General features: G+C 37.5%; 1 protein-coding gene across 1 annotated transcript; it reads left to right on the plus strand.

Moving 5' to 3' along the window:
• The first annotated feature begins 2,180 nt into the window (after nucleotides 1-2,180).
• LOC146164606 (microtubule-associated serine/threonine-protein kinase 3-like) lies at nucleotides 2,181-27,789 on the plus strand. Its single transcript, XM_083382605.1, has 30 exons — nucleotides 2,181-2,320; nucleotides 3,372-3,519; nucleotides 4,112-4,236; nucleotides 4,324-4,364; nucleotides 4,428-4,525; nucleotides 5,295-5,506; nucleotides 7,141-7,240; nucleotides 9,090-9,235; nucleotides 10,297-10,476; nucleotides 10,553-10,651; nucleotides 11,013-11,135; nucleotides 11,243-11,364; nucleotides 11,524-11,620; nucleotides 11,763-11,900; nucleotides 12,505-12,617; nucleotides 13,288-13,417; nucleotides 13,995-14,160; nucleotides 14,638-14,753; nucleotides 15,270-15,378; nucleotides 15,954-16,075; nucleotides 16,594-16,667; nucleotides 17,659-18,700; nucleotides 19,788-19,934; nucleotides 20,448-20,711; nucleotides 21,521-21,652; nucleotides 22,787-23,024; nucleotides 24,853-24,980; nucleotides 25,147-25,206; nucleotides 25,668-25,931; nucleotides 26,745-27,789. Exons 1-30 carry the CDS (start codon nucleotides 2,300-2,302, stop codon nucleotides 26,802-26,804), a joined length of 4,815 nt encoding a protein of 1,604 aa, XP_083238731.1. The 5' UTR covers nucleotides 2,181-2,299; the 3' UTR covers nucleotides 26,805-27,789.
• Nucleotides 27,790-27,952: the final 163 nt, after the last annotated feature.

The following is a 27,952-nucleotide window of genomic DNA, read 5'->3' on the forward strand; positions in this document are numbered from 1 at the left end:
AATAAAACTCAAAATTTTTCGCGCGACCAACAACACCCTTCACTATTTTCCTGTTTTCTCAGTGATATTTAATTGCAAAATATCGAAATATTTTCATAGGGGGGCGCAAGGCATGAGAAAATTACCAAAGGGGGTCGTGGCTGAAAAAAGGTTAAGAACCACTGCTTTATACTTTTTAAATAATGGATCCTTTTGAACTAGTTGTAAATAACCTAATGTGTATATTAAACATTAATATAACCAACATTAAAGTCAATGATGGTTAAAAACACTTTTTAGAAAGCTTATGGTTTTAAAATTCTTTAAAAAGGTACAGGGTTTCGAAATAAAAACACCTTACGGTGATACTAGGGCTATAACACACCTGCACCATTACCGCAGAATTTATTAGATGAAAAACATTTTCATTAATCATGCCACATTGTTTAGTTTTCAGTATTGGGATGAAGAATATTTTTTAAACATTAACAGGCAAATGTCATTTATTTAGTTTTCAGCCCTTCTGTCTTTATTGACTAACATTATAACATAATTTGCTTATTTAAATAAAATAAGTGAAACAGTATTTCAATGGGATTTGAAGGGTTAGTCTGATTTAAAAAAAATAGTTTTTCTCATTTAACATTGGGTAAAGGGTGTTATTGTTTATACACAAAATGTTTTATTTACAGTATATCTTTAAAACCATATAGGTGATTATTTTTATTATAAATACAGTGTTCAAAACAACTTTATGATCGCTGTCTGTTAGTTTTAATATCAGAATGCATATTATTAATTTTCAGCATGTAACAATTAAACCAAAGGTTTGAGGTATTGATAGCTAGTGTTTAAATCTTAACTGAACTCACACAATTTTATAATTTTTTAGAGTTTAGCTTTAACATTGTCAGGGTGCTGTTATTATAGTTTTGGCAAAATCTTGACCAGGCCAAAATTGATTTGTTTTGTTGTAGAAAAAGTCTAATTGTTTTCTTTTTATTAGACATAACCACCTTTAAATAATAGCTAACTACAACAACTGTTTTTTAAAGCAAAATACTAAATGTAAATATTTCTCTTTATGCAAGAAAAAGGTATTTAAAAAAAAAGATTTTCTGTCTTTGAAAATTGTTGATGATTGTTCTATTATTATCATTAATGCAGTGCTTTGCTGTCATTCTATTGACTACCAAACTTACTGTTTATATTATTTTACTTTAGTAACAACATTAGGATGATTATTAAATCGACTTTATGGTGTCATGAGACCTGTTTGTGTTGTCAAACTGCTGTCTTTACAAGTGCTTACTGCTACATTACCAATATCCTGATTGATATGATAACATTATATGCCAAATAATAAAGAAGCATGATATGTCTTAGACTACAACTGCAAGTTGGTAACTGATATTATAGATAGTGCCCTGCACTAGTTTGGTGTTTGGAAATTCGGCAATAAAGATATACATGAATTATGAAATAAGCTATTGCTGTCAGGCATGATGTATAACCAAATATTGCTCATCCAGCGGTTTTAATAAAACTGGTTTACATGAATTGTATCGATTTACAATTTGACATTTGTCAACATAGCACTATTGTGATGTCTCAGTGCAAACCTGGAGAAAGTAATAAATCCAATTACAATTACTTTTTATTTTTCTGTGTTATAGAATATAGCATTTGTAAAAATGCCTGCTTGGTCATCATATATTTTTTCACTCATTTAAAAACTTTTATTTTGTTCATAAAAAAACTTTTATTTTTGTTTATATTCTATTGGTTTATAAGATAATAAACATATATATATATATATACTGCTGATTATTTTCATATACATTTCATATTTTAACAACTAATTATTTTTGGCTGAAATCTTAACCTAAGCACTTAAAGTCTGTTATGCATTTTATATGTAGAATCACATCTACAAATCGCCGCCTTACATAAAAGATCTATTAAATTTGATGATATATATATATTTTACATATTACATAAACATAATTTACTTTACATATAATTTTTGGCCTAAATATTTTCCCTTATTATTAACACTGTTTTAAAATAGGATGTCCGTGTGCTGTTTTTTTTAGTTAGCATTTTATCCGTAAAACAAATAATATCACGAAACAGTGAGATTAATGCCAGTGCACTTTTAATTATTTTTTATATTCTATTTTGGCATTTAGGAATATTACTACATACTTATTTTCAGTTTTTTAATGTAAGAAATGTTAGCATAATATTAAAAATGATGTGAAATATGATCTTTGGTGCATTTCTTCTGCTTTCTGTTTAGTTCTCTGACGATTAGGCCATGGATTTACCTCCAAAGAAAGTAAGTAGTTCCGTAGTTTTGTTTAGCTTTAGCAATTTAGCAGAATAATTCAAGTTGGTTTTCTTAAAATAGATATATCAAATTCATTTTGCATATCATTAAAACTTCCTTGTGAAATAAAGTAAAATATTAGGAAAGTTTGTTATCTCTCTACAAATATGTTGCAAAGCTGTGGTGCTTACCATGTCAACTAGGTTCAATCAGGTTCAATGTAAGTCAGTGTTTGTCAGTTTACAAACAATTTAATTGCCAGGCAACCCTCCCCTTTAAGTATACACATACCAATGTCTTAAGAAGTTTAGAGTTGCAACTTCAGGCTAAATTGATTTATGGTTTGACCTTTAAAATATTAGTGTTTATAGATTGTGTTATAGAACAAAACGGGTAGTATTATTTTTTAAACATTAAAAAACAAAAAAAAATTATACATATTATATTCTAATGCCATAAATCTTATTCTCCATGTTTTATATAAAAAAAACATTACAAGTTTTAAACATGTAAACTATTGTTGTAAAATTTTTTTTAAGCACACATTTAAAGAGAAACAATTATAAAACTATGATAACTAAAAAGTTGTTAAAATTGGTAACCGGTTCCAATCTTTTGGCAGTAGAAGCATCATTTATAATAGCTGGTATAAATAAAGGGAGTATTTCTTAATAAATTATGTGTTTCACAGTGATATGGAGTTTGTATGAAGTTTCATATTTGTATTCATACTTGGGTACACTATGCACAGATCTGTAATGTAGCTTAATAATAAATTGCAAAGCCAAAAAGGTTGAGTAGATCGACATTATCTTGATTATTAAGACATTATCTTGATTATTTAAGATTTTCGATATGTGCTTGTATCATCTTTAGTTAATGTGTTGGCTTTGCAATTTATTATTAAGCTGTATTCATTATATTGTTGAATATATATATATTTTTTTTAGGGAAAGTACAGTATACTTTGCAGTAACATACAGTATGTTATTAACCCTAGAATTAAGAGACATTTTGTAGCCTCACATTTTAATTATGATGTGTTGTTAATATTTTACAGAACTATTTGTCCATTAACAACTCGGTAAAAAAATCCGGAACTCTTCATGACTTGTCATCTATTCCAAAAACGCTAAAGTTTCAGCGTCAAATATCCGATCAAACTTTAACTCGAAGAGGAAGCTTTGCAAGTCTTTCAGGAATAATAAGTAAGCTTTATAATAAAAAAATAAAAGTACAACTAATCCTTAGTTGAGTCACATTGTAAATAGTCATGGTCGTTAACAGTACAGTGTAAATGGAATTGCCATAGTATGTAAACAACTCATAAAGATAATTATTGCTTTTATTAGGGAGCTTGAACTAAAATTGCAAGTTGGTGCTTCCATTTATTAATGATTTTTTATGCTTAAATAAACTTATGTGAAATTCTACTTTCATGTTTTATACTTATTTATTCATATCGCCACTCATCCTTTGATGTTAGAGAAAATCCACCGGGATAACTTTCAATATTGTACTTGGTTGAACCAAACTAACTGATATATAGAATAACATCTATTAAGTTCTGCGACATGTTGGTTGAACTCTGAGGCATAATTGTCAAACAATTGCTGTTAGTGTTGAGTGCTGAGGTTATTTTAAAAAAGAGGAGTCCCACAGTACCGTTTTAGGGTTGAGTTATGAGCTGTTTCTGTGGTGTTATGCCTTGCATCATTGAATTGCACTCTGCATTGTGCTGCAAGATACGAAATACAGAAAGCATGATGTATTGTACATAGATTGCTATTTCTATTTCAGGCAGAAGCAACTCAACCAGACGAGACTCTGTTTTCAATGATAGCACTTCAGGTGAAACCAGCAACTTGGTGCGTATGAGAAGCAAAGTACTGGGGAATTCAGATCCATCATTGACTTCAAGTTTTGTGAGTTCTTGTTGTCTATTCTTAATCAATTTTAATCAGATAATTTAAAAAAAATAGTTCGAGTAAAAAATTTTTTTTGGATTGCAGAAAGAACTTAATGTTGGAAGAAGAGGAAGTGTTATACCGTCGTAAGTAAACTTATTTTAAAATATTTTTCTTTTTTTTTCTATTACCAAAAATCTTATTGCCAGGCCAAGAACCAAAAGTGGCAAAGCACACAACTCTGTACTTCTATCGCCGACCTTGCCTAATCGTCCCCTTTCACCCAGCCATTATAATTTTGGCCAAGGTATTTGTTATGCTTCTTGTTACAGATTGCGGATAAATAATATGGTAGAGATTTTGTTGTTCATTGTCCATTTTTAATCTTGGAATGAGATTGAATTGACCCAAAGTTGAAATTTGCTAAATTTACGTAAAATAATGTTTTTATAGTATGCTCTTATTAAATTTTAATATATTTTAAAACACTAGATTTCATCAAATTAGTTAGTTTATCTATGTTTTGCAAAGTCGTGGAAAGTTCACTACCTATTTTTTTATTTTGACGAAAAGCACTTATTAAATATTGATGAGCTCCTTTTCATGTTGTGGCGTTATTGTATATATAATGGTTACAAGACGCTTGCTTTCTAAAACAACATTGACAAGTTGAATTGGATTTAACCTAAAATATAAATTTTAGTCAGGCCTGTACAACTTGAAAAATATTTTTAGACCGTAACAGAAAAAACTATTTTACACAGACCGCTTACAATGCATTGGAATAACCATTGTAACATGTAAACAATGTGCTATATATAGTTGAATGAGAGATATAGCAAAGTAAGCAGACAAAGAAACCGAAATGACTAAAAGATCACCTTTACGTAAACTTACTACAAATATCTCGTGTAAAAAAGAAAATACACTTTATTAAAACAAACTAATAAAACCCCAGAAAAATTATATGGCATTGTGTTGCGCAGGCTTGTTTTAAGTATTTCTTAATAAACAAACAGTAGCATGAAAAACGGTACCATCACCTATTAAAATCAAACTCTTTTTATTTTTTGCAGTGATAGGTAGCCCAATTGACAGTCCAAGGAACCTGTCGCCCAACAATCAGCCAAATCAGTTTTCTTTTGCCCCTGCAATTAACCCTGCCAAGTCACGTTCCTTGTTTTCCGCCCTCGATGGTCGGAGGTGGTCTTTGGCATCCCTTCCCTCTAGTGGTTATGGAACAAACACACCTTCCTCCGTTTTGTCGTCTTCAGCATGTTCCTCACAGGTCTGACCTAGCATTTTTTAGCAACAATTTATTCTTGATTAAAAAAGGTGCATCAATAACCAAGCTACTTGAAATTCTTATTCTGTACTGGATACTACTTCGTATTTGGCTTTATTATGCTCTTGGTCTTAATACTATGGTTTTATAGATCTTTTTGCTTTAGGTATTGTTGCTTTTTAAGTCTTATTGTGTGTTCGTTTCCCTTAAATTCTATGTAGCGTAAGACTTTTAATCTAGAAATAGACCGCTATATCGGTCTATATTTGGCTTCTACTGATATATCAGTATATAGGTAAATTTGTCTGATATTAATGCCAATATTTGACTACAACAATATGATATAAGTGTTTTTAAAAAACAAACAAATTTTTATTTTTTTTTAGCCAAAAAACTTTTTTGTTTGGTTCCATGCCAAGTTAACATGCCAAATAATGTTTAATAATATGGGTATAAAAACTGCAGAGTAATTTGGATTTTATTTTCAATTAATTCAAATTTTTAACATATTTTAGGTATATATATGTCAAAATAAAGGATTGGGTATCGGTTGGCAAAAACATAAAAAAATCGGGTATCAGTATCGGTCCAAAAAATAGATGTTGGTCTATCTATACTTTTATCCATAAGCAATGCTTTGTCTTTTTATAAATAAAAAAATTAATAACAGTTCACTAAAAAACATTTCTGCTCAGTTTGTTTGGCTGTACTTATTTATTTTTTCATTTAATTAGTGATACTTGAGCTTAGAAAATATTGCTTTGTGGAAAGTATTTTTTTATGATACAGAAGTTATTTGTTTACTTTTCTATTTGCTGCCAACATCCGTTTTCACTTAAGGTGCTGATTTAAAGCCACATACATTCCAATCAAATGTTCACTTTGGCAGTTTTTAGTACATTGAAGACTTACTGTTTAGAGGTAAAAATACATTATTTAGCACAGGTGTAATTACTAATTAACCTGATAACATTCATAAAAAGTAGCTTAGTCTTTGCACGGACGAGGACGGGTTTTAATACTGATCTGGTGTGCATACCTTCTTTGTTATTAGTTTAACCTTTTATACAAGACGGGTGCATACACCGTAGTTATTTCAAGTTGATTGACTTGTCACTGGCGAGCCGCCCCAATTAGTTTCAATAAGGTAGGCACGATCTAGGTTGCAGCAAGCTACATTTTATTGATCTGTTCTCGAATGCCAAACCTATGAGACTGTGCAGCTCAGCAGGGTGGTTTCCATCCCCACATGTTTGTTTTCTTGAGGTTCTTCGTAATGCGTTCGTTCAGTTTGTAAAATGTCGTTATCTCCTGTTCCTAAAACATTCTATGTTGCCTTGTTGTTCCAAAAATCCTTTTCTGATGGCATACTACCTAGTTTTATGGTGGCCAAAGCCCATCTTGTTTTAAAGAAAACTGATTGTTTAAACTTGCTGAAGATAGGTCAATGCATAGAAATCGAATAAGAAAGAATTTGGCAAAAACAACGCCATGCACAGTAGGGAAACCCTGGTTGTAGGAAAATTCAATATCGCACTGTCAAAATATATAAGCCGCTTGATGAACATTCTTGTTATGTTATCAGGTTATACTCACTTTTCTGAATGAACTTTAAACATAAACACGTGAATTTGCAGGACCGGTTGCATCAGCTTCCATCACAGCCAACAGCCGACCAGCTCCGCTACCTTTCCAGACGTTTTTGTTCGAATGAAAGCATCAACGATGATGAGTGCGGTAAGTTTAACGACGAGTGCAGCCGTGTTTATTAAATTCGCTTGCTGAGATGACACTTACTCCAACCAACCTGTAAAGTGTAAACGAGCGTGGGTGGATATTGATATACTTTATTGCGTGTGTAAAGCGAAAGGAACCGTTTCTGAAAATAAAATATAGGTTTAAATTTAAACATTAATTTTGAATAAGTTTTGCCTAAAAGGAAGAATATCACGTTTAAACATGCGAAAAAAGTCGCACTGTGTTGCTTGTGCTAAAACCACTAAGTACTGTAACGCGTAATATTTAAAAACAGGATTAACCCACAATAATTTTGCTTGACAAATCTGTATTATGTTTTTTTTAATGCCGCCTGTGCTTGTGTGAGCAATAACATGAACATGTCATTGTTTTTTTATCACCAAATATAGTGATCACGCATAACACTAGACTTCATACGAAAAATATTACTTTTTGTTGTTAAGTTGTCAAGGGCATATTTTAGCTGAATCACTGGGCTAATCAACCAAACATTTCATGCCGTTCTGAAAATATCAGACGATTTGTCCGCTCACAGGACTAAGCCACAAAATGGCATAACCAGGAGATGACGTAACTCCGAAATGTGTTAAATCACTGAATGACAAGAAACCGCCAATCGGGCGCCATTTCAAAAGGTTGTGGTGTTGGTCGCTCATATCAGTGAATTCTTGTTAAAAGCAAGGGTTGTATTTTGGGGTTTATGCTCGAATTTAAGACTTGTCGCAGTCACAAATACTGCTTACCAGTGTTGTAAAGAAGTCATTTTGAAATGACTTAAGTCCAAGTCAAGTCATTTGTAAAATAACTTAAGTCAAAGTCCTGTCTTTGTGAATAAATGACAAGTCCCAGTCGAAAGTCATCAGTTGCGCAAGTCAAGTCCCAGTCAAGTTCTAATTAGAGCAAGTCAACTTCAAGTCACGTCCTTGTAAAAATAAAACGTTAAACAATTGGAATTTTTTAACTCGGACGATTATGAGTACTAACTGAATTAAAAAATAAGAAAATCGCAACATATAGCAAGCAAATTGTTTTATGTGCAAACATTTGGCTAAATAGCTCAATTTTATTAAAAAAGTCTTACAGAAAACACTTGATTTCAACCCAAGTCATTTGTCCGAAAGACTTAAGTCAAGTCAAGTCCTTTTGCTCAAATGACTAAGGTCAAGTCAAGTCATTTGAAAACAGTGACTAAGTGCACTTCATTGATTTAAGTCAAGTCATTGTTAAATCATTGACTTAAGTCATTACAACACTGCTGCTTACTGCCCACACACACCAAACGCGATAGCTGCCTAGGTTAGATGGTTTCTCGTCGTTCCATAAAACGCCGACTGGTGATCTTCCAGTCATCAAATTTTAATAAACATCGCGGTAGCGTTGCACGCAGACACACACAACGCTATCGACAAACTGCACCCAACCACATAATAGAATTCTTTATCGGAGTGCAGGAGTTTATTAAAAACACCAAAGTCGGTGAAGTGATACTTAACTTTAACAAAACTTGAAAGAAAATATGTATAGGGTACGTAAGAAATGCTGATATTGAACTTATCTTCAGACCTTTCATAGGAAACAGGTAAATTGCTGGACTTATTTAGTAAGAGGTTACCCAGAAATATATGTTTCGACACATGAAACACAAATCGCAGTTTACTGATTTGAAATGTAGTTCTTACTTTCAGGTAACTAGTTATTTAGGATGCCATTGCTTAACTTCAAAATGACGTATCCTCAAGTGTGCTCTAAGGTCCCTTTAGGCCACAAGTTAGCCCCATACCTATACAGCAGTAGAGCGGCGTTCATTGCATGTTCCTGTCGTTTGCAGTAATGTCAAAAGGCTTTCGTCCGCGTTCGCGCAGTCTAAGCCCCGGAAGGACTTCGATTCCGCACGAAAACGAAGTGATGCTGATGAACAGCGTCTACCGCGAGAGGTTCCCGAAGGCCGTCAAACAAATGGAGGACAAACTCCAGGTGAGGCCTTCAGCGGTTTGACGTAGGGGTGGCCAACACGCGGCACGCGACCTAATAAAAATGGCACGCAAGCTCTCCAAAAATAGTAAATTTGTTATTTAGCCAATTGTCGAAAAGTGCTAAATTTGTTATACAGCCAACTGTCATTGTTTATTCACAATATAAAATAATCGCGGCAATTGCGACAACTAACAATTACTTGTGCTATTATAACATTATACTGAAGTGGAGGCTAGCATTCATATAATTATATATCTTGGTGCGAAGAAGCAAAAGTCAGCTCACCGACGGACACTAAGATTTAGTAATTCTACTACGCAGCTTAAAGGCATATCTATATTCAGAGTTTGGCTGAAAACAAACTTTTGCAAAGAAGCAGTTTTTGGTCAATTCTAAGTTTGCTTGATCAAATAAACAAATATTTTCCATGTGTAAAAAACGTTATTTATTTTTGGCAAAAACGAACCTTTGGCACGGGAAGAAGTTATAAGATAAAGATTGGCACGCCGGCTTGATTGTGTTGGACACCCCTGGTTTAAGGTCACCTATCCAGCGAGGCGGCGACAGCGACCAGGATGTATGCGACAGTTCTGTCACCGACTTAATCGGCTTCCGAGCCCGTTTCGACAGTTACGCAGACCGCCTGCGCTCGTTTGGGAAGTCGTTTTCTTGTTTTCGCCGTTTCTTGACAAATGGTGGCGCTCAATCTTCGCTGCTGCTGCTGCATGTTTTTAATGGCTTTCGAGTAAACTAGAGTAAATTATGCGAACGGTGTGCACACGACTGGGAGAATTGTCACAAATATTTGTAATCTTCTTTATGCTGCCTTTTTTTCTCCACTCCCAGCGTAGATACATATTATGTAAGTATATATATCTGTAAAACGAGTTAATTTATTATAAATGTTTATTTATCTACTTGTGTTTCTGCACATACACCTTTTGAAATTAATGGAAATGTCTTGTAAGCTACATATTACGCGGGAGACTTAATGATTTGCTGACAACGTTTAACCTAATTGGGATTCGAAAGTAATTTAACCTGTGTTTCGGTGTTTTCAGGATTTTATTGAAGTTGCAAATTCGGGATCGGCGACTCCCGTAGCCGATGCCACTTGGAGTTTTGTGCTGCATCAAGTCGTGGAAATGGCGCGGTCCTGTTTGTCCAAATCGCAGGAGAACCTAATTTCCACATCTTATTTCTTCGACCTGCAGAAAAATCTCGAAGATTTAATTCAACAAGTAGGTTAAGTTAATAAAAAAATGCGATCCTTCTTACAGACTTTTCTTTATTTTTTTACTTTTTAACGATATTTAGGCTGTCGAAACGAGCACCTGTGGAGGCGGCCATGTCACCAAACTTTGCAAGCGATTTCGTCTGATCATTTCAAGGCCTGCGAGATTGCTGGAATGCCTGGTACGTGAACCCTTTGTTAACCATCGTCGAGTATTTATCGATCGTTTTTCTTACTTTAATGTGCTGGCCTGCTGCTAGCCATTGCTGCACGGGTGCTATTCAGGGCATTTCCAACAGATCTAATAACACATTTTTCAAAATATATTGATTCAAACACTGCTAGTTTAAAACATGTTTATGAACTATTTTAATTAAAAGTTTTTGGCGTCTTAATTTAATTCTAAGCTTTTTTCCATACGGTTTTGTTTTATATAATTTGCGCTATTTTTTTTATCAGTTTTGCCAAGTTTGGACTGTAAGATAGTTTTGTAACCTTACAATCTGTTATATCTAAAAATTGTGCTGTAACTATGTTTATTAGGAATTTAACGCCGAAGATTTTTACGTATACTTGGAATCGGCTGAACACCACGCCAAAGAATCAAAACACTTCATTGGAATGGAAATTCCAAAGTACATATTTCAGCAACTGGGTCTTGCAGAGGTTAGCGCATAATGTGTAAACACATACTTTATCGCTAACATACTTATGTAAACAACTTTTAAGCTTGCAGCAATATCTGTTTTCTAAGTTTACATATTACATTTTAGAATGCCAAAGCGTCCAAGTCGTCCAGTAGTGATTCTGATGAAAATGACATTCTGAACAAACAGGAATCGGTTTGTGAAGAGGACTTCAGTACTATAAAACTCATTAGCAATGGCGCGTACGGGTGAGTTACTATTTACAAATACAATTGGGTGAAAAAATCCGTTGCTTAGATATAAAACTACATGGCAACCTTGTGCTTCAAACTTAATGTTATTAGTATGATTGAATTACCTTATCGTCATACATCATGTGTCAAGTCAAATTTTTTTTTTTTTTTTAGTGCTGTGTACTTGGTTCGACACAAAGAAACAAGGCAGCGCTTTGCCTTGAAAAAGTTGAACAAGCATAATCTTGCCCTGCGAAACGAGATTAAGCAGGTAGGTGACACAAATCGAATTTTGATAATTACTTGCATTAAATAATTTTCCCATTTTTTAAAAACTCCATAAATGTTTGAACTGTTCCTAAACGTATCCAGTGTTAGTTACTGAGTGACTTGAACAATTATTATTGTTAAAGGTTTTTGCCGAACGTGACATTTTAACCTTTATTGAAAATCCCTTCGTGGTCACAATGTACTGCTCTTTTCAAACTCGCCACTACTTATGCATGGTGATGGAATACGTAGAGGGAGGCGACGTAGCTTCGCTTATAAAGGTGAGCATCTTCTTAAAGCGTAATCAAGTTATGCACGATTTTTATCGAATAGCTAAAAAACAAGCACCTACTGTATAATGCTGTAGGCAAGGGTATTGCCATACTTTGCAGTTGCCTATGTAAATTGTTGCCGTCTTTGTTTTGAAGCCGATTCAACGAATCCGCTATTAGTGTAGGCCAGTTCCCTTGTTATTCAAAAGCGCAAAATGATAAATGTCAGCTGCTTTGTTCTGCGATGGTCGGTGCTCTATTCGGTTTTGTGGCTTTCCTGCTAACATTTATGTGAACCGCAAATTCCCTGGGTACTGTGCTCTAGTGATGAATCCCCTTCCATTCAGTTTCTCTTACGCTGACTACATCTAGGACATATTTTCTTAACAATTGAAATTACATACGCGTTTTGCTTCACACTTATTTTATGCCTTGCAAAACAAGAAGAGTTAGATTTTATCCGCCCTAGAGGTTAAGTGTTTGCTTTCTGGTTTGTTGTTTTTTATCCTCACACCTTTGAATTTAACATAGGCTAACAACAAAATGTAAGAAACGTCAATTGACAAAAAATAAAAATAAGAAAAAAAATTAAAATATTGAATTTTCTATTCAGAATATCGGAGTGCTACCGGACGAAGTAGCACAAATGTACTTTGCCGAAACTGTCCTGGCCCTGGAGTACCTACACAACTTCGGAGTCGTGCACAGAGACTTGAAGCCCGACAAGTAAGCATTGTCTGAGAGTTCGTTCAGCAAAAGAAACATTTCCCCTTTCTTATCACTTCGTCCCATATCGAGTAGTTCAAGTTCATTAGTCTCTCCAAACGCTCTCAATTAGAGAACCGAATGTCAGTACGTGTTTTTTGGGTACAGCGCTTTCAGTCCTTTGCTAGATTAAATAAAAAAGCATAGTCGATTTAATATCCGAAACGGTTTTATGACATATATCGATCAACTGTTTTTTTTAACAGTGATTGCTGATGTTCATCTTTACCACTATCGGAGATAGAAAAATTAACTCTATATAGGTTAAACAATCCTAATAAACTTCTTTAAAAGCAAAATAGTGCAGCCAGAAACGGGCGGCATTTTTCAATTAGGATCTTAAGCTGCAATAACAAGTTACTGAACTTAGTTATTTGTTTTACACTTAATACAATGTTGAATACCTCGTCCTTCGAAGGAGTTCGGATTTATAAATTGGTTATGTTTTTGGTTTAAGTGAAATATTGCAAATTTTGACCTAATTTTTAACCTAAACTAAAAGTAGAGCGCACAACAACTGAAAGCACGACCAAGCATTAAAGTGAATAATTTAGATTTTTTCCAATAGTTTAATGTTTGTAGTTGCTTTTGATTAGCTGTTCTGTATTTTGAACAAACGCTTTGATCGCAGTTTGCTGATCACTTCGATGGGTCACATTAAGCTGACCGACTTCGGCCTTTCCAAGGTGGGCCTCATGTCGCGAACGACCAACATGTACGAGCTTCATATGGAGCCCCAGCACAGCTTTATGGACGGACAGGTGATATTGCATTTTAAGAAACGCGTTTGCCCTTTCGCTGTTGCAACAATGCCTTATTGAAGTGCGGTTGACACTGCGCGTTAAAATCACAGCATGAAGTTCGGCGTGTTTCCAGTTGTCTTTTTAACTTGTAACGTTAACCTTTGAGTGTAGTTTGCCGCCTATTGTTTGTTGAGTATTTTGGCAGGTTATTAAAGCTTTATTAAACAGTGTAAACGTGTTGGATTCATTTTATCCTGATATCTCATACGGTAGCGTAAAGCTGACCGTTTTGATCCAAAAGTTTTACTAATGTCTAATAAAAGAAAATATAAAATTTCAATGTATGTTAACCGCTGAGGGAATTTCGCCTTTACCATAATAATTAATGGTCAGCATAGTTTACCTCTTTTCTGTGTCTTCCTATAAAAATGCTACGTTGTTCTCATGGCCATGGGCTGATGGCTAAATCATCGAGTTTATTTTTTACTTCCTCTACTGTACTATCCCACGAGTACCGATACCAGAAAAATTGGTATCCGATTTCAGTTTCTTGTCTTACCCTTGGGGGGTAACATTTTGTTTATATCATTGTCAGATCCACGGCACACCGGAGTACATCGCCCCGGAAGTAATTCTCGGCCAGGGCTACGGTCCCCCCGTGGACTGGTGGTCGGCCGGCATCTGCTTGTACGAGTTCTTGGTCGGATGCGTGCCTTTCTTCGGTCGCACACCCGACGAACTTTTCATGCAGGCCGTCAATGGTAAAATGATGTTCAATACTGTAGTGTACATGTTTAAATGTTACAGACGCTGTAAAGTATTGTTGTTAAACTTTTAATGTTTAGAAGCAAAGTTACCTTGTGTAAATTAATTAATAAGTTTCGGCCATATCACAGCTAATATATTAACCCTTATATATAATGAATAAATCTGCTAAGAACAATATTGAATCTTATACGTTGAAATTCTCTGTGTTATCCACTTTTGCAATTTTGTATTGCTATTTTGTAATTTCAGTGACTGCTGCCTAGTAATTTGTCTTTTTGTTGCTGGCCCTTTGCGTTTCAAGTCGCGACATGGCTTTGCGCGTTCAGGCCGCTTTTTCCAGCTTCACATATTTGAAGATGCAATTTAGGCGCATTTTGCTCTACCTTTCCTCGGCCCTGCACCCGTTAAAACGCGAAAAAGCGCATTTATACGAGACGTATTACACCCATGTTTATTGTTTTTTCGCGCAGACGACATCGAATGGCCGGAGGGTGACGAGTGTCCCCTGTCGGAGGCGGTCGACATAATCACCCTTTTGCTGGAACGCGACCCCCAGGAACGCTTGGGAAGCCGTGGCGCCCTCGAGGTAATCCTTGTTACGCACGTGCATTTCTGTAGGCTTAGCTTGACAAAGCTCTCTTAGATTAGATGCGGGTCGATGTTTTTGTCATCAAATCAATTGCTGCAGCTGCTCTGGCGGTTTATAGTGGTGACGTAATGCTAACGCGATGCGATGCTCAACAGTAGACCTATGTCTCAACCACTTTCTGTGGCCTTATGTTCGGTAGATGTGCGCTTTGTACCATTCTTGTCTGTATTAATTACATTGCACAAATAACCTGCACTGCTGTTTACGTATATGCGTTTCCCCTGTGGAAGTTAATTGTCGGTTTCGCTGATTAGATGCTTCCTCGGCTGGAGAAAAATTATAATTGGATTGTTTATAACTGATGATAATTGTGTTGGACATTGCATGCCATAACGGTTGGACATTGCATGACATAACGGATTAATCTAACTAAAGATCGTAGATCCCACAAAAGGCGATGCACTGTCCTGGCATTAACATAACTACATAGTAACACGCCAATCCCTTCACCAGGTAAAACAACACAGCTACTTTGAATCAATGGATTGGAACAACTTGTTGCGGCAGAAGGCCCAGTTCATTCCTCAACTGGACGACGATGAAGACACGAGCTACTTCGACAGTGAGCTGCTTTCTCGCGTGTCTTTTTAACCTTGTTTAAATTTACACTCCCGCTTCAAAGGCAGCCTTTTAGTCCGCTGTCAAAATATCGGACCGCTCGCTTTTTAAGTGGCTTGTAAACCGTTAGGCAACTCGCAGAAAACCTAATAAGACTATACCCAATGTTACGCCGTAAAACAAACTTTAAAGCATATTGTACACTTCAAAGTGAAAAAAACTGCTGCTTAACTCTTGTATTCAATTTTTTTTCTTTTATAAAACCAACCAGGCTGTTGTAATGTTTATGTATTTTTAAATAAAACTCATAAGCCGCTCGGCAATTCTGAGTAAACCTGATAAGCCAGATGTTGCACCGTAAAATGACATAAAAAGCGTGTTGTACATTTTAAATAAAAGAAAAGCAGCGTCACTCTTGCTACCACTCCGTATAGATATTTGAAATTTTATTTTTTGGAAAACACAAAAGATGCAGTTTGAGATGTTTATATATTTCAAGTAAAATCGATAAAATAATGTAAACATGTAAACGTTAACCTTACAATATTTTGCCTAAATTCATTGCAATTCACTTCGCAGCCCGAAGTGACCGCTACAGTCATGACACCACTGCCTTCTCAGCGTCGGAATATGAGGAAACGGCCGACGAACAGTTTCTCGAACTGGGAAATTTCACATCGAGCACCAAACGGTTTTCACAGGTGAGATAAAAACTAGGAATCGACCGATATCACTTTTTTGGACCGATACCTATACCCGATTTTTTACAATTTTGTCAACCGATAACAATATTTTTTATATACCTTTGAAATGTTCAAAACTTGAATTATTTAAAAATAAAATCCAAATAACGTTTTAGTTTATATACCTTTATTAATTAAAATTAAACTATTATTTTGCATATTAACTTGGCGTGATGCTAAAACCTAATTTTTTTGATCAAAAAATGGGTAAGTTGTTTGTTCTACAGGAAAATTATATCATATTCTTATACTAAAGTATCGGCCAAAGTATCGGCCTACATTCACCGATACCTAGTATTTCATTCAATGTACATTAAGTTTTTTATTCAACGTACATTAAAACAAGACGCGTCATTTATTTGATAATACAATGACACAGCAATACTTAAACTGTGCTTTGATCTGTCTCGGGCGTTCTGCCAGCGCCAGCGCCAATTGTATTTGTTTTTCTGTTTATTTGCTGTTTGTGTGTTCAGACGCTGCTCACGCCGAGAAAAAGCAGTTTGCCGGAAAACGTGCCCAAGGCGAAGATTCGCCTTCAGACGAGAATGTAAGTTTCTCTGTATATAGGTGTGTCGACAGCTATCATAATAATCGGATATACGGACTTGCTTTTATTCTACGTTAATAACTCCGAGTACACTGGCCTTGTGTGAGAACTGCATGTCGTTACCACTAACTGCAATGAGCGTCTAACATATTTATTTAAGCATTAAAAGCTACTACATGTCTGTCAGGCGAAAAAAAAAATCTACAAAACCTCACCAACATTATAGTCAACATACTCCAAAACTCATCGTTTGGTTGCAAGCAATATAAGTAAAAGTTGCGTTTTGCTCGACACAACGCATTTTATGCACGACAAAAAAAAAGTACAGTCTTGGCTATACTCGAATTCAGTTCTATAATTTCTGTTTATTTGCTTTAGATTTGGATATTGGTTGGATCAGCAATATTGGATAGTCAAAGTTTGCGATTTACAAACCAATCGTGTAATATTAAAGCAAAACCCGTGGTTACTCTCAATTGCATTGCTATAGCCCGCTTAGCCGTTGTAAACAACTAATCGTGGACCACAAACAAATAACCGAGTTTTGTTAACACAGCTTTGCGTGACATTATCAAGCACTTCTTTACGTCACCCTTGTCCGCAATACTTTTATAACACTACTACACTTGAGCTTAGGATGATGTGGTTAGTGCGCAAATGTTACAGCTATTATGTGTTCTTTGACAATAGTCTCTCAAGGGAACTACTTTCTCCTTGTTAAACTGGGTGTGTAGTTGACAAAGCGCCGGTGAAACATTACAACTGAGATTTACACTTTGCCCAAACCCAGCCCTAAACGGGCGCGAATTAAAACCACCTTCAGCCAATAAGAAAAAAACTCGTTTAAATTAAACGTTAAGCTTTGTATATTACACGCGCAAAGCTTAAAGTAGACTAACTGGAAACCCAGTTCTCAGCGCGCTCTTTCCAGATCAGCCTCCTTCTACTCTTGGTACAAGAGTTTAGCGCTGAAACCGCAAGTTTTTCGCAGGCCGCCGTCGTCCCCGTACGAGTCGTCGACGGACGGCGACCTCTCGCCCACCATCCTCAGCATGCAGTCGCGCGGTTCTGAGTCGGCCGGCGAAACGACCGAGTCGGCGTCGCAGAGCGCGCTGCTGGACGACAGCCGACCCTACTCGACGCCGGTGAATCGCTCGCGGGAGAACTCTAACACGTCGACCACAGCCGCAGCCGAGAAGGAAGCGAGCAACGGTGGCGCAAATCGCGCCAACGTCGACAGCCTGTCTTTCGAGAGCGCCATCGTCGACTACGACTCGTACAAGAGTTCGGACAGCTCCCTGGCCAGCGGTAGCGAGCTCGGCAGCCCGCTGCTCATCCCCAAGTTGGACAGCAAGCCGCATTTGTCGTCCACGCCCAACGTGGTGCTGACACAAAGCGCCAAGCCCAACCTGCACCGCAAGGTCGGCGGCAGTCTCTCGGACAGCAACTCGTCGCCGCTGCTCGCCGGCAAACCGGGCGGCATTTACGACCTGTCGCGCTCCAAGTCGCCCGAGATGGGCAGCCTCTACAACATCAAGAAGTCGCGCAGCATGTCGGCCGACAGCTCGATCCTGGACTGTAGCGAACCGAGCGCAGGCGGCGGCGACCACGGGCACCACAGGAGCCCGCAGCAGATGCCGCCCAGTCAGCTGCTCCAGGACAACAGCAGTAGCAGCGCGCAGTCGGTCCGACATCGAGCCCACTCCTCCAACGATGAGAAGTCGTCGGCCCACGAGCAGTCGCCGCTCAAGACCCTGCAACAGCAACAGCACCACGTTTACTCGCTGCGGAACAAGCCGCGGTACCGTTGTATTTCCGCTTCGCCCTCGGCTGGCGCCCCGCTCAGCCACCTGACCCCGATCCGCTCCTCCTCGCAGTGTTCCAACCTGGTGCCCAACATGCCCCTCGACAAGCTGCTCGACCCGGCCATGGTGACCCCCATGGGTAAGGGAGCCTCGCGCTTGAGCCCCTCGACCAGCTTGAGCACCGACGAGAGGAGCTTTGAGTCGCTCAGTCCTGGAAGTTCGACGCCGGTATGTTTGATTTTTTGTATATGTTTATATTAGTAGTTCTTTCGTAGGGATGATCTTATCAGATCAGGGCCTATAGCCAAATGCAGCATTTCGTATCGTTTTGAAACCATACTAAGGTGGTATTGGTGCTGTTTAGATCACAGCTTTACGTTTTTTTTTCCTCTTTTAGCCTATTCATAATAGCGATTTTTAACTAGGAAATTTTTCTCAACACATATTAGCAATTTATGTCTCGATAACATGGCTGGCGTGACCTTTTTCATGCCTTTAACTTTAAATTTTTCCGCCTGCATCAACAAATATTTGGGAAGGGATCAGATCATTTTTTCCCATCATGTTACGATTCGCCATCGTAATAAACTAGGCAATGAATAACATAGGTCCCTTATCGCAAAACGTAAAAGGGAGTGCGAACGGATTTGGCCCGCCAACATAACATTTAGTTTGTGTCATTCAACTTTTTTAAAGGGTAAATATGGGAGCGGCTGTATCCTTACAAATATTCTACAATGAATCACATGACGATTAACATACCACTTGTCATAGATCTCGTTGTAAAACTGTTAGCACCTCGCTGTTTGGTCATAAGTGTGACATTTCGCGCTACTCTTAAATCTTTGTGCACATCCGAAATGTTACGAAACTGCGTGAAGACTCGTTACAGGCTAGCTTGTACTCCATTGTAAAATAATGCAAACGTGTTGTGTGGAAAGGCGATCCGTTACAGGCTAGCTTGGAATCCAGTGGTTCTCAATCTTGTATGGCTTGCGGCACCCCTCAGAAATAATAAATAGATTGCGGCACCCCTACAAGATATTTCCGTAGGTAAATCACTAGAATGTCACAATAAACGAAACTCAAACAACACACGTCAACTCTGCACGATGTAGGTTTAATTGAATTTTTTTTAATTTGGATTTATTCCTTTTAATTTGGATTTATTCCAGTCTAATCGTATACAAAAAGTTGTAAGAGTTAAGCGAAAATTGAAGATTCTTAAATATCTCTCGGCCCCAGAGTGCCGCGACACCCCGGTTGAGAACCACTGTAATGTACTTAAAATAATGCAAACGTGTTGTGTGATAAGGTGATGGAGCCGAATATGGAGTTGCTGCATCGCAGGCTTGGTCAGGTGAGCACTAGTGGACGGGCCCGAAACCTCAGTGGCGAGATGAAGAGATCCCGATCCCTGAAGAAGACAATGATCAAGTCGTCGAGCGCCTCTTCCCTGCAGGTGATTGCCGTCTCTTTATAAGTCAAGCATATTGTGGGTTAAGGCAAGGACCGCCCAGTTTACAAAGACAGTTACAGGCGGTAATATTTGTAACGTTTTGAACTGGTAAAATACATTAGGACCATTATGAGCTATTCGACGATTACGAAACATTACATAATACATATGCCTAAAACTGCTTTGTCATTATTAGCTTTTCTTTGTGAAAAAAATACATATGCGAAATCTGCTGTGTCATTATTAGCTTTTCTTTGTAAAATAAATAGGCTTTTGACGAATTATGTGTGCATCCTCAATGTTCTAATTTGCCTAATTTATTAGTTAACATTTTTTTGCGGTTTTGTCCAATTTAACAAACCATATTACTAGTTGTGTTGCCCACACAGTCACAGAATTACCGATTTTTAATGAGGAGAGATTTCTAGTTTCACTGCTCTTTAAAATGTTACGTAATTTTACCGCAGGTTTATTCAAAATAATATTTTCTTAAGCACACTTTTTACTGTTATTCAGCTGATGATTCCCAGTTACGAGGAAGCTCTACCCCCTTCGCCCCTGGCCAGCCCCCGCTCGGTTCACCCCTCTCACCCTTCCGTCTTCTCCAACCCCAGTTCTCGCGACTCGTCCCCAGGTCGATCGTTTTCACCCATACCCGGCTCACCCCGCCAAGTGATGGTGGTTACCCGGACCAGCCGCGGTTTTGGTTTTAAGATGCAGGCCATTCCCGTATTCATCGGCTCCAAGGGACACTCTTACGCGCTGCATCACATCGTAACGGTGAGATGGCTTTGTTTCCACTAAAACAGGGGTTCTTAAACTGGTGTCCACGGACCCCTTGGGGTTACGTAAACTAGTTTTAGAAGGTCCATGAGGCCCTAATTGAAATATTAGTGTATGAAAGTAATCGTTTTTTAAATTTAAGTGTTGAATTGAAAATAAAACGTTTTTGCACTAAATGTATGTTTAGACTCCACTGGGCTTTCGCATTTTTTGAACCGGAAACAGCAGATTTTTGAAATCTATTTGTATCGTGAGATCAATTTATGATGTCATCTCTAATATTCCTTGTCCACACTGGTCCCGCAGAGAAAAAATATTTTGTTAGGGGTCTGCGGTAAAAAAAGTTGACGTCACGCCCTGTAAAAAAACTCCTGCACGAAATTATCATGAAGACCATATATAATGGTGCGTCGCCACCAAAGTCGCAAGTTTTTTTTTTTATTTTGAGTAAATTTCCATTGGTTTCGAATTGGGATGAAAATTGTATGTATTTTAACATTTCATGCAAGTATATTGACTCATTTTGTACGTGATTTTCAGCATGTTTAAAACAGTGATGTCATTGTACGTGGTTTTCATAATGTTTTCAAAAAAGTAGTGCCAAGTTTCATGTAAAACCGCAACGCCATTCTTCTTAAAAAAATATCTTGAGTTTTGCAATTCTTCCAACGAAAACATTTCATAGGTGATAAAAAACTTTTGAACTGGTGTTTGTGACGACCCCACTTTATAATAAAGCGGTGAAAATGGCAAAATAAAAAAGCTGACTCATAAACGTAACGTTTATATTTTACTCTTTAATTTAGTCGGTTGACGAAGACGGGCCTTCGTATGCCGCTGGCTTGCGAATCGGAGATCTTATAACCCACATCAACGGGGAACTTGTACAGGGACTGGTGCACACCGACGTACTGCAGATTCTCTACAAGTCGACCAAGGTATGCGTTACAAGCGACACTGACTGACTGCTAGTATCACGATTACCGATGAACGTGATTAATAAGGCAGTTACGAGCGACCAATCACTAATTTATCTATGATAAACGCACGCAAAAATCGACATTTTTGCGAAGGCTTGACGTGCGTTTATCGTCACGATGTGATTCGCACCCTATTATTTGTTTTTTTGGTTGGTTGTTTTTAAAAGTTATACAACCAATACAACCACCCATGACGCTATTGCATACCTTAAGTCTATTAAAGATTTTAACTGATGCAGTAACTGTAATAACACCCTTTCGGGCAAACTGTTTTATTAGCGACTTGCTTCAGTTTAAAATGTCGCTCATAATTTCATGAAAAATATTTTCAGAAAAAAGTTTCAGTTAAGTATATTTTGCAATAAAAAATAGTTTTTAACTGTAAATGATAGAACGTTTAATACTAATAATAATTTATGCAGTTTGTCGACCCATCTGCTTTCATTATCACTGAGTTTATATAAAGAATAATGCAGTTTTGGTAGCATTTAACACGCGACTTGCATTTCTTGAAAATTTTTAAAAAATCTTAAAAACAATGACTTAGTACCTGTATTTAACAGCATACAATTCCATTTCGCTTTTGTTGGACATAATTCGCATGTTTACATCATTCAATGTTTACCCATCCACCTGAAAAAACCCTGATTCATAAACACTTGCAGTCCCAAATCTCAAGGTATGATTTTATTTTAATTCGCTTTTACCACAGGATAAAGGAACAGAAATCGTTTGCTATGTTACCAGTATTAATACTTATAAACCGAGCACTAGTTCAGTAGCGTTTGCCAAAAAAATCAAACAAAAATAATGTCCACAATAATGTGTCTGCAAAGCGAAAAATTTACTTACTATACGGGCTTTAAACCAGGGGTTCCGAACATTTTTTACACCGTGGCCCCCCATTATTTTAATTAAAAAACAAGTTTTATACAGTAACCGGTAGTTAGAATGATAAAATGATATAAATACAACACACAATAACATATTATTTTTCAATGGCCTCCCGGTTGGGAATCCCTGCTTTAAACAAATACATAAATCGCCCCTAGAGACTTCGCTCTTCACTTCCATTCCCCCATTCTCTTCCAGATCAAAATCCAAGCGGTGCCGCTCGACTCCACATCGATCCAGATCGGCAAGAGGAAGAACAAAACGCGCAGCAAGCTGGTAAAGCCCAAGAGGAAGAAGCCGATCGGACACAGTCGCAGCAGCTCGCTGGTTGGCAAGCAATTTTCGTCCTCCGCCTCAAACACCACCTCCTCCCCACTCCACTATAAGAACAAGAGGAGGAGCTCCTTGCTTCGGAAATCCTGCGGCAAGAGCGCAGGTCGGTGGAAGAATGTTACGGTTGCTAGGGAGAACAAGCTATTGCTTTATCAAAACCTCCACACCAGTGGTTGCGTTTGAATAGAAAATTCGGAAACTTGTTTAACTTAGGACTAGATCACTGTGTTTTTCAAATTGGGGACTTTGTAGTCAACTAGATTTTCGTATGAAACCACACTTTTGTGTCTGAGCGTTGTTAAAATTCTCGTATGAACAGCGTTTATGGTCAATGCAACAAAGCGGTTGGAACAATTTTGCTTTGCTTTTTTAGAAGAAGTTCTGAGAATGTGCTTTTATCTACTTGGGTACATGGAGTTTTTTAAATGGGCATGTTGGTTCACAGACTAAAACAAGTTAAGAAGCCCAAAACTAAAGCGACTAAAAATGACCAAGTTTACGGGTGCTAGAGAGATGCGTTTCCATAGAAAATTCGGAAACTTGTTGGACTTGAGACTGTACGTAGCACTGAGTATGTCAGTGGTTCTCAACCTTTTATAGCTTACGGCACCCCTCAGAAATAATAAATAGATTGCGGCACCCCTACAAGAGGTAATTCACTATAATGTCACAATAAACCAAACTGGAACAACACACGTCAACTCTGTACCACGTATGACGTTTAAATTCGATTTATTCCACTCTACTAATCTTACACAAAAGTTGTTAGAGTTGGGCAAAAATCAGATTCCTAATGATTCCCAAATATCTCTCGATCCCCTTGAGCATTAGAAATGGCACCCCGGTTGAGAACCACTGGAGTATGTGATATTGAAAATCAAGTCAAGAAGCCCAGGACTATAGCGACGAAATATCATCAAGTTTTAGTCTTGCTTTAAAATTCTAGTCGCTGGTTGTGATAATGTATTGCTAAAGTAGGCAATATTTGCCAACAATGTCTAAATGCGTCACAGTAACGCCCTTTTTGCCTAATCACATAGTCATTCCAAGACAGATTATTACAACATTGTCATTCTTTTCCATGTATACGGCACCAGGTTGCACTTAGTTGCAGCTATCGCACGACGCACAGTGGTCAGAATTTTAAAACATGTATTACTTCCTGGGTCGGTGTTTGATCCGTTTTACGCGCTCACACGTAGCAAGCGCTGTTTTGTTTTATAATGGGAGTCATTTTGTATTAACTTTCTGACCCGCCTCGTCGGACGACACGCGACCCATGCGCGGGCGGATGCACCGATTGCTATTACAGCATAAACGTTGACGTCATGCCCTGTAAACAATGGCGCGGGCGGCGCATTACCGAGCAGCCGAACTTTATGCAGCCTCTAGCAAATTCAATGAGTTAGAGCAAAATGCAGCTAATTCTAATCTAGTTTTTGAATTTCTTGTGTGCAATAATTCTAATTCTGATCTAATTCGTATTTCACCAAAAATGCTAATTTGTCCAACGGCATTTTCAGTCCCTTAGCCAAAACATTAATATGTACTATGCTAAAAGGCATTAAAATTGTAATGTAAATCTTAGTTCAAATACCAGTTTAAATTCGTTGTTTTTAGGATCCGGTAATTCTAATTCCAATCTAATTTGAGAAAACTAAAATGCTCTAATTTTAATTCTAATCTAATCTTTAAAAGTTATAATCAATCTAGTTGTCCAAGTCTGGCCTTTAGACGGCGTTTCGTCATGCCCACTTCGGGCCCCTAAACAACCACGATACAGTTAAATTACTGGGAGCGTGTGACAAACATCACATCACATCAGGTTGCTGGTGACGATCGATCGCTTCACAGTCCTAGTGTCAATCAATTCGTTCGCCGCGACGTCGATTGCTTCATTAAAATACAATTGACTCCTTTTGTTTTGGCAGAGTTCCGCGGCCATTCGCCCCTACTGACTTCCGCCATCGCTCAGAACAAATTAAAGGCTCAGCCGGCGAAAGTGCAGAGTGGTTTCGAAGATCTCGAACAGGACGCAACGCCGACCGTAGAAACCCCTGTAAGTGGTCTAGTTACCGAATCTCACCAGCAATACCATGATGTTTGGCCCGATAAATTTGAAGCCCCAATATTTCCAAATTCGAAAGTGACTTGTTTCTTTGTTGGCGTTCGTCAAAACTGGATCAAATTTTGCTAGGTTTCTTATTTTCTTGTTAATTTTTTAGAACCAGCCTGAAGTTCCTACCATTACTCATCCTTCTGCTTCGCGGCCGATATCCTTACAGGTATGTAAAAAATTGTACATCATATGCTCGCATTTTTGTCTTAATAAGGGTTCTTTGTGCTGTTTCACCTAATAAAACATCGTATTCTATGCTGTTTGACTTTAGAAATTTCTACAAACACTCGATACGGTTAAGTAGTTATTCTACTTCCTTCTTATTTGTTGGATACGCTATACTGAAATAACGGGTTTGTTAAAAGTGGTGGTAATTTAACACTACTTAACTTAATACATAAACAAATATTTTATGCTTGAAACATATTTTTGAAAGACCATATACTTGTGTTTTTTTAAATATTGGCTTAAAGATGACGTTAAAAAACAAGTCTTTCACAACTTCGGCAAAAGCTCAAAAAAATTGGAGAACTCCTGCTTTAGGAAAACAGAGCTATGTGTTCCTGATCTACCTAAACCGGTTCCGAATTAACCTATAATAATCAACCCAATTTTTCTCCCCCGCAGTGTTTCACGCACAAGTTCCCTCACAATCTCCGCTCCGGACGCCGCAAGTCCACCGGTCACATCCCGCTCTCTCCCCTCGCCCGTGTCCCCTCCGCATCCTCCAGCCTCCTCATCGAGGTTCCAGGCCAGGCGTCCTCTTCCTCTGAGACGGGAGCTCCTCTTACCGAGGACGTATCGGAGGAGCTCGACTGCTCCTCTTCCACCGCCAGCGACGTCCCCGTCGCCTCGCCTCCCGCTCCCAACCGCTTCCTCAGCATTATAAAGGTGAGCATTTTCCTGTTACACCGAAACCTTGAGAATGTTTGAAGCGCAACGGAGTAGCGCGATAGTTTTACCGTCCGCAATAAGGCATAGAAATTAGGATCGACCGATATCACTTTTTTGGATCACTTTTTTGGACCGATACCGTTACCGATTTTTTTTATATACCTGGCAAATGTTCAAAAGTTGAATTAATTGAAAATAAAATCCAAATAACTTTTTAGTTTATAATATACCTTTATTAATTATAAAACTATTATTTTTGCTCCTTAACCAAAATGCTAAAGCCCAAATTTTTTGATCTAAAAATATGTGAGTCGTTGGTTGTACAAGAAAAATCATATCATATTTTCGTACTAAAATATCGTCCTAAGTATCGGCCAACATTTACCGATACAAATATATCAGTAGAAGCCAAATATCAGCCGATATTATTAGTAAACTGATATATCGGTCTATCTCTAATAGAAATGCTCTGTATGCTTTACAGTTAAAACAATATTTTTCTAGTGTTTTTATCAGAGTTTAGTGAAATTATGTTTTTGTTGACCTTGATTTTACTGCCCAAGTCCTGGTTTTGGTAAAATCGACGTAAGGTGATTTAGATTTTACCCCTTGTTTTTGTGTTACTATAGCATGTGGAAAAGAGGTTGAAGGATTTCTATTTTAAAATATACATTTTTCTAATATGTATTTTTAATTTCTAGTCCTTTAAAAAATACGTTTTTTGTATTAGTAGTAGATTTAGTATAGATTCCGAATTTAAATCAATTCGTTTACCAACGCAATTATAACACTTTTTCTGCTTCTTTACAGGGCGGACGACAGAAAAGCCGATCAAAAAGTATGAAAGCGTCGCACAAAAGCAACCTTTAAAAATCTGTCCACTGTCGGGTAGATATGAGCAGACAAAGTCGGGTCTTCGCAGTAAAGTTAAACTGCTTTCGGGCCCTATTAGTTTCATGAGATTCAAGAAAGGTCCAAGAAGATTCAAAGGCCTCTTGGTGCCGATTTATCACCGTGGAGATTTTAAAACCACTCGGAAATGGTCGTGCTTCTCGTTTATTTTCCCCATTTGCACACTGTCAGCTTGTTTTCTTGCGGCGTCACCCTTGTTTGTTTTTTCTGTGTCTGAAATAGAGTTTTTGTACAGCAGCTGTCATATATCTTTATCGCGCCAGTTTGAATGTGAGCATGTACTTTTAGTTATACCCTGGTGTTGCGTATCGATTTCGACGTAATTGCACGATTTCTTTTGTTTGGCCAGTAGAATTTCAATGTGAGAAACTTACTTTCCTGTTCCTGGTGATTACGTCACAAAATGCTTCTAATTAACAAAGGCATAAATTTACTTGGCGCCAGTCGCATTACCGTGTTAAACGAACACTAAGGCTCGAGTCTCATCCGTCATTTCTCGCCAATCGTGTTCTGTTAACCATTTTTTTGCATGCGTTTTTTTATTTTCTTTTTGCGTCGCACTACGTTGTGTATTGTATATGATTAGTCGCAAAAAAACGTCGCGCATTTAAACCAAGCAACAGTTTAGTCGGAATCTGAATCGCATGTTGTCGCCTGTTTGTGGCGTTGGTGTTACAAAATTGCACAATGCACAAACATGGTTAATGTTTATTAAATAGTACAGTATTATTTGTTTCATTTGTTGCGTTATAATGATAATGATGATACACCAGTAAAGAGGTTTCAAAAATGTATTTAACGTAAAACAACCGCCCATGATATGTTATTTTCTCACCACTGTATTACAATATTACCAGGTGAACATTATAAAGGCGTACAGTAGAACACTAGATTTTTAAAATATTTCCTGAAAAATTTTTGTCGCATAATTACAAATTCTCACACGCTGTGAAATGTTGGATTAAAAAAGCTTGAATTAAATGACCAGTATGTTGGTATTTGAAGTGTGATTGGCAAACTTACCTAGGTGCTAATTATTTGATTACAGTTCAACCATAAAGTTAACAATAAGGAGGTTGATTACGCTTAACAGGCGAAGAAAAGCG

This window comes from Ascidiella aspersa, chromosome 2, assembly GCF_963924565.1.
Source record: "Ascidiella aspersa chromosome 2, kaAscAspe10.2, whole genome shotgun sequence".
In the NCBI taxonomy this organism is placed as follows: Eukaryota; Metazoa; Chordata; class Ascidiacea; order Phlebobranchia; family Ascidiidae; genus Ascidiella; species Ascidiella aspersa.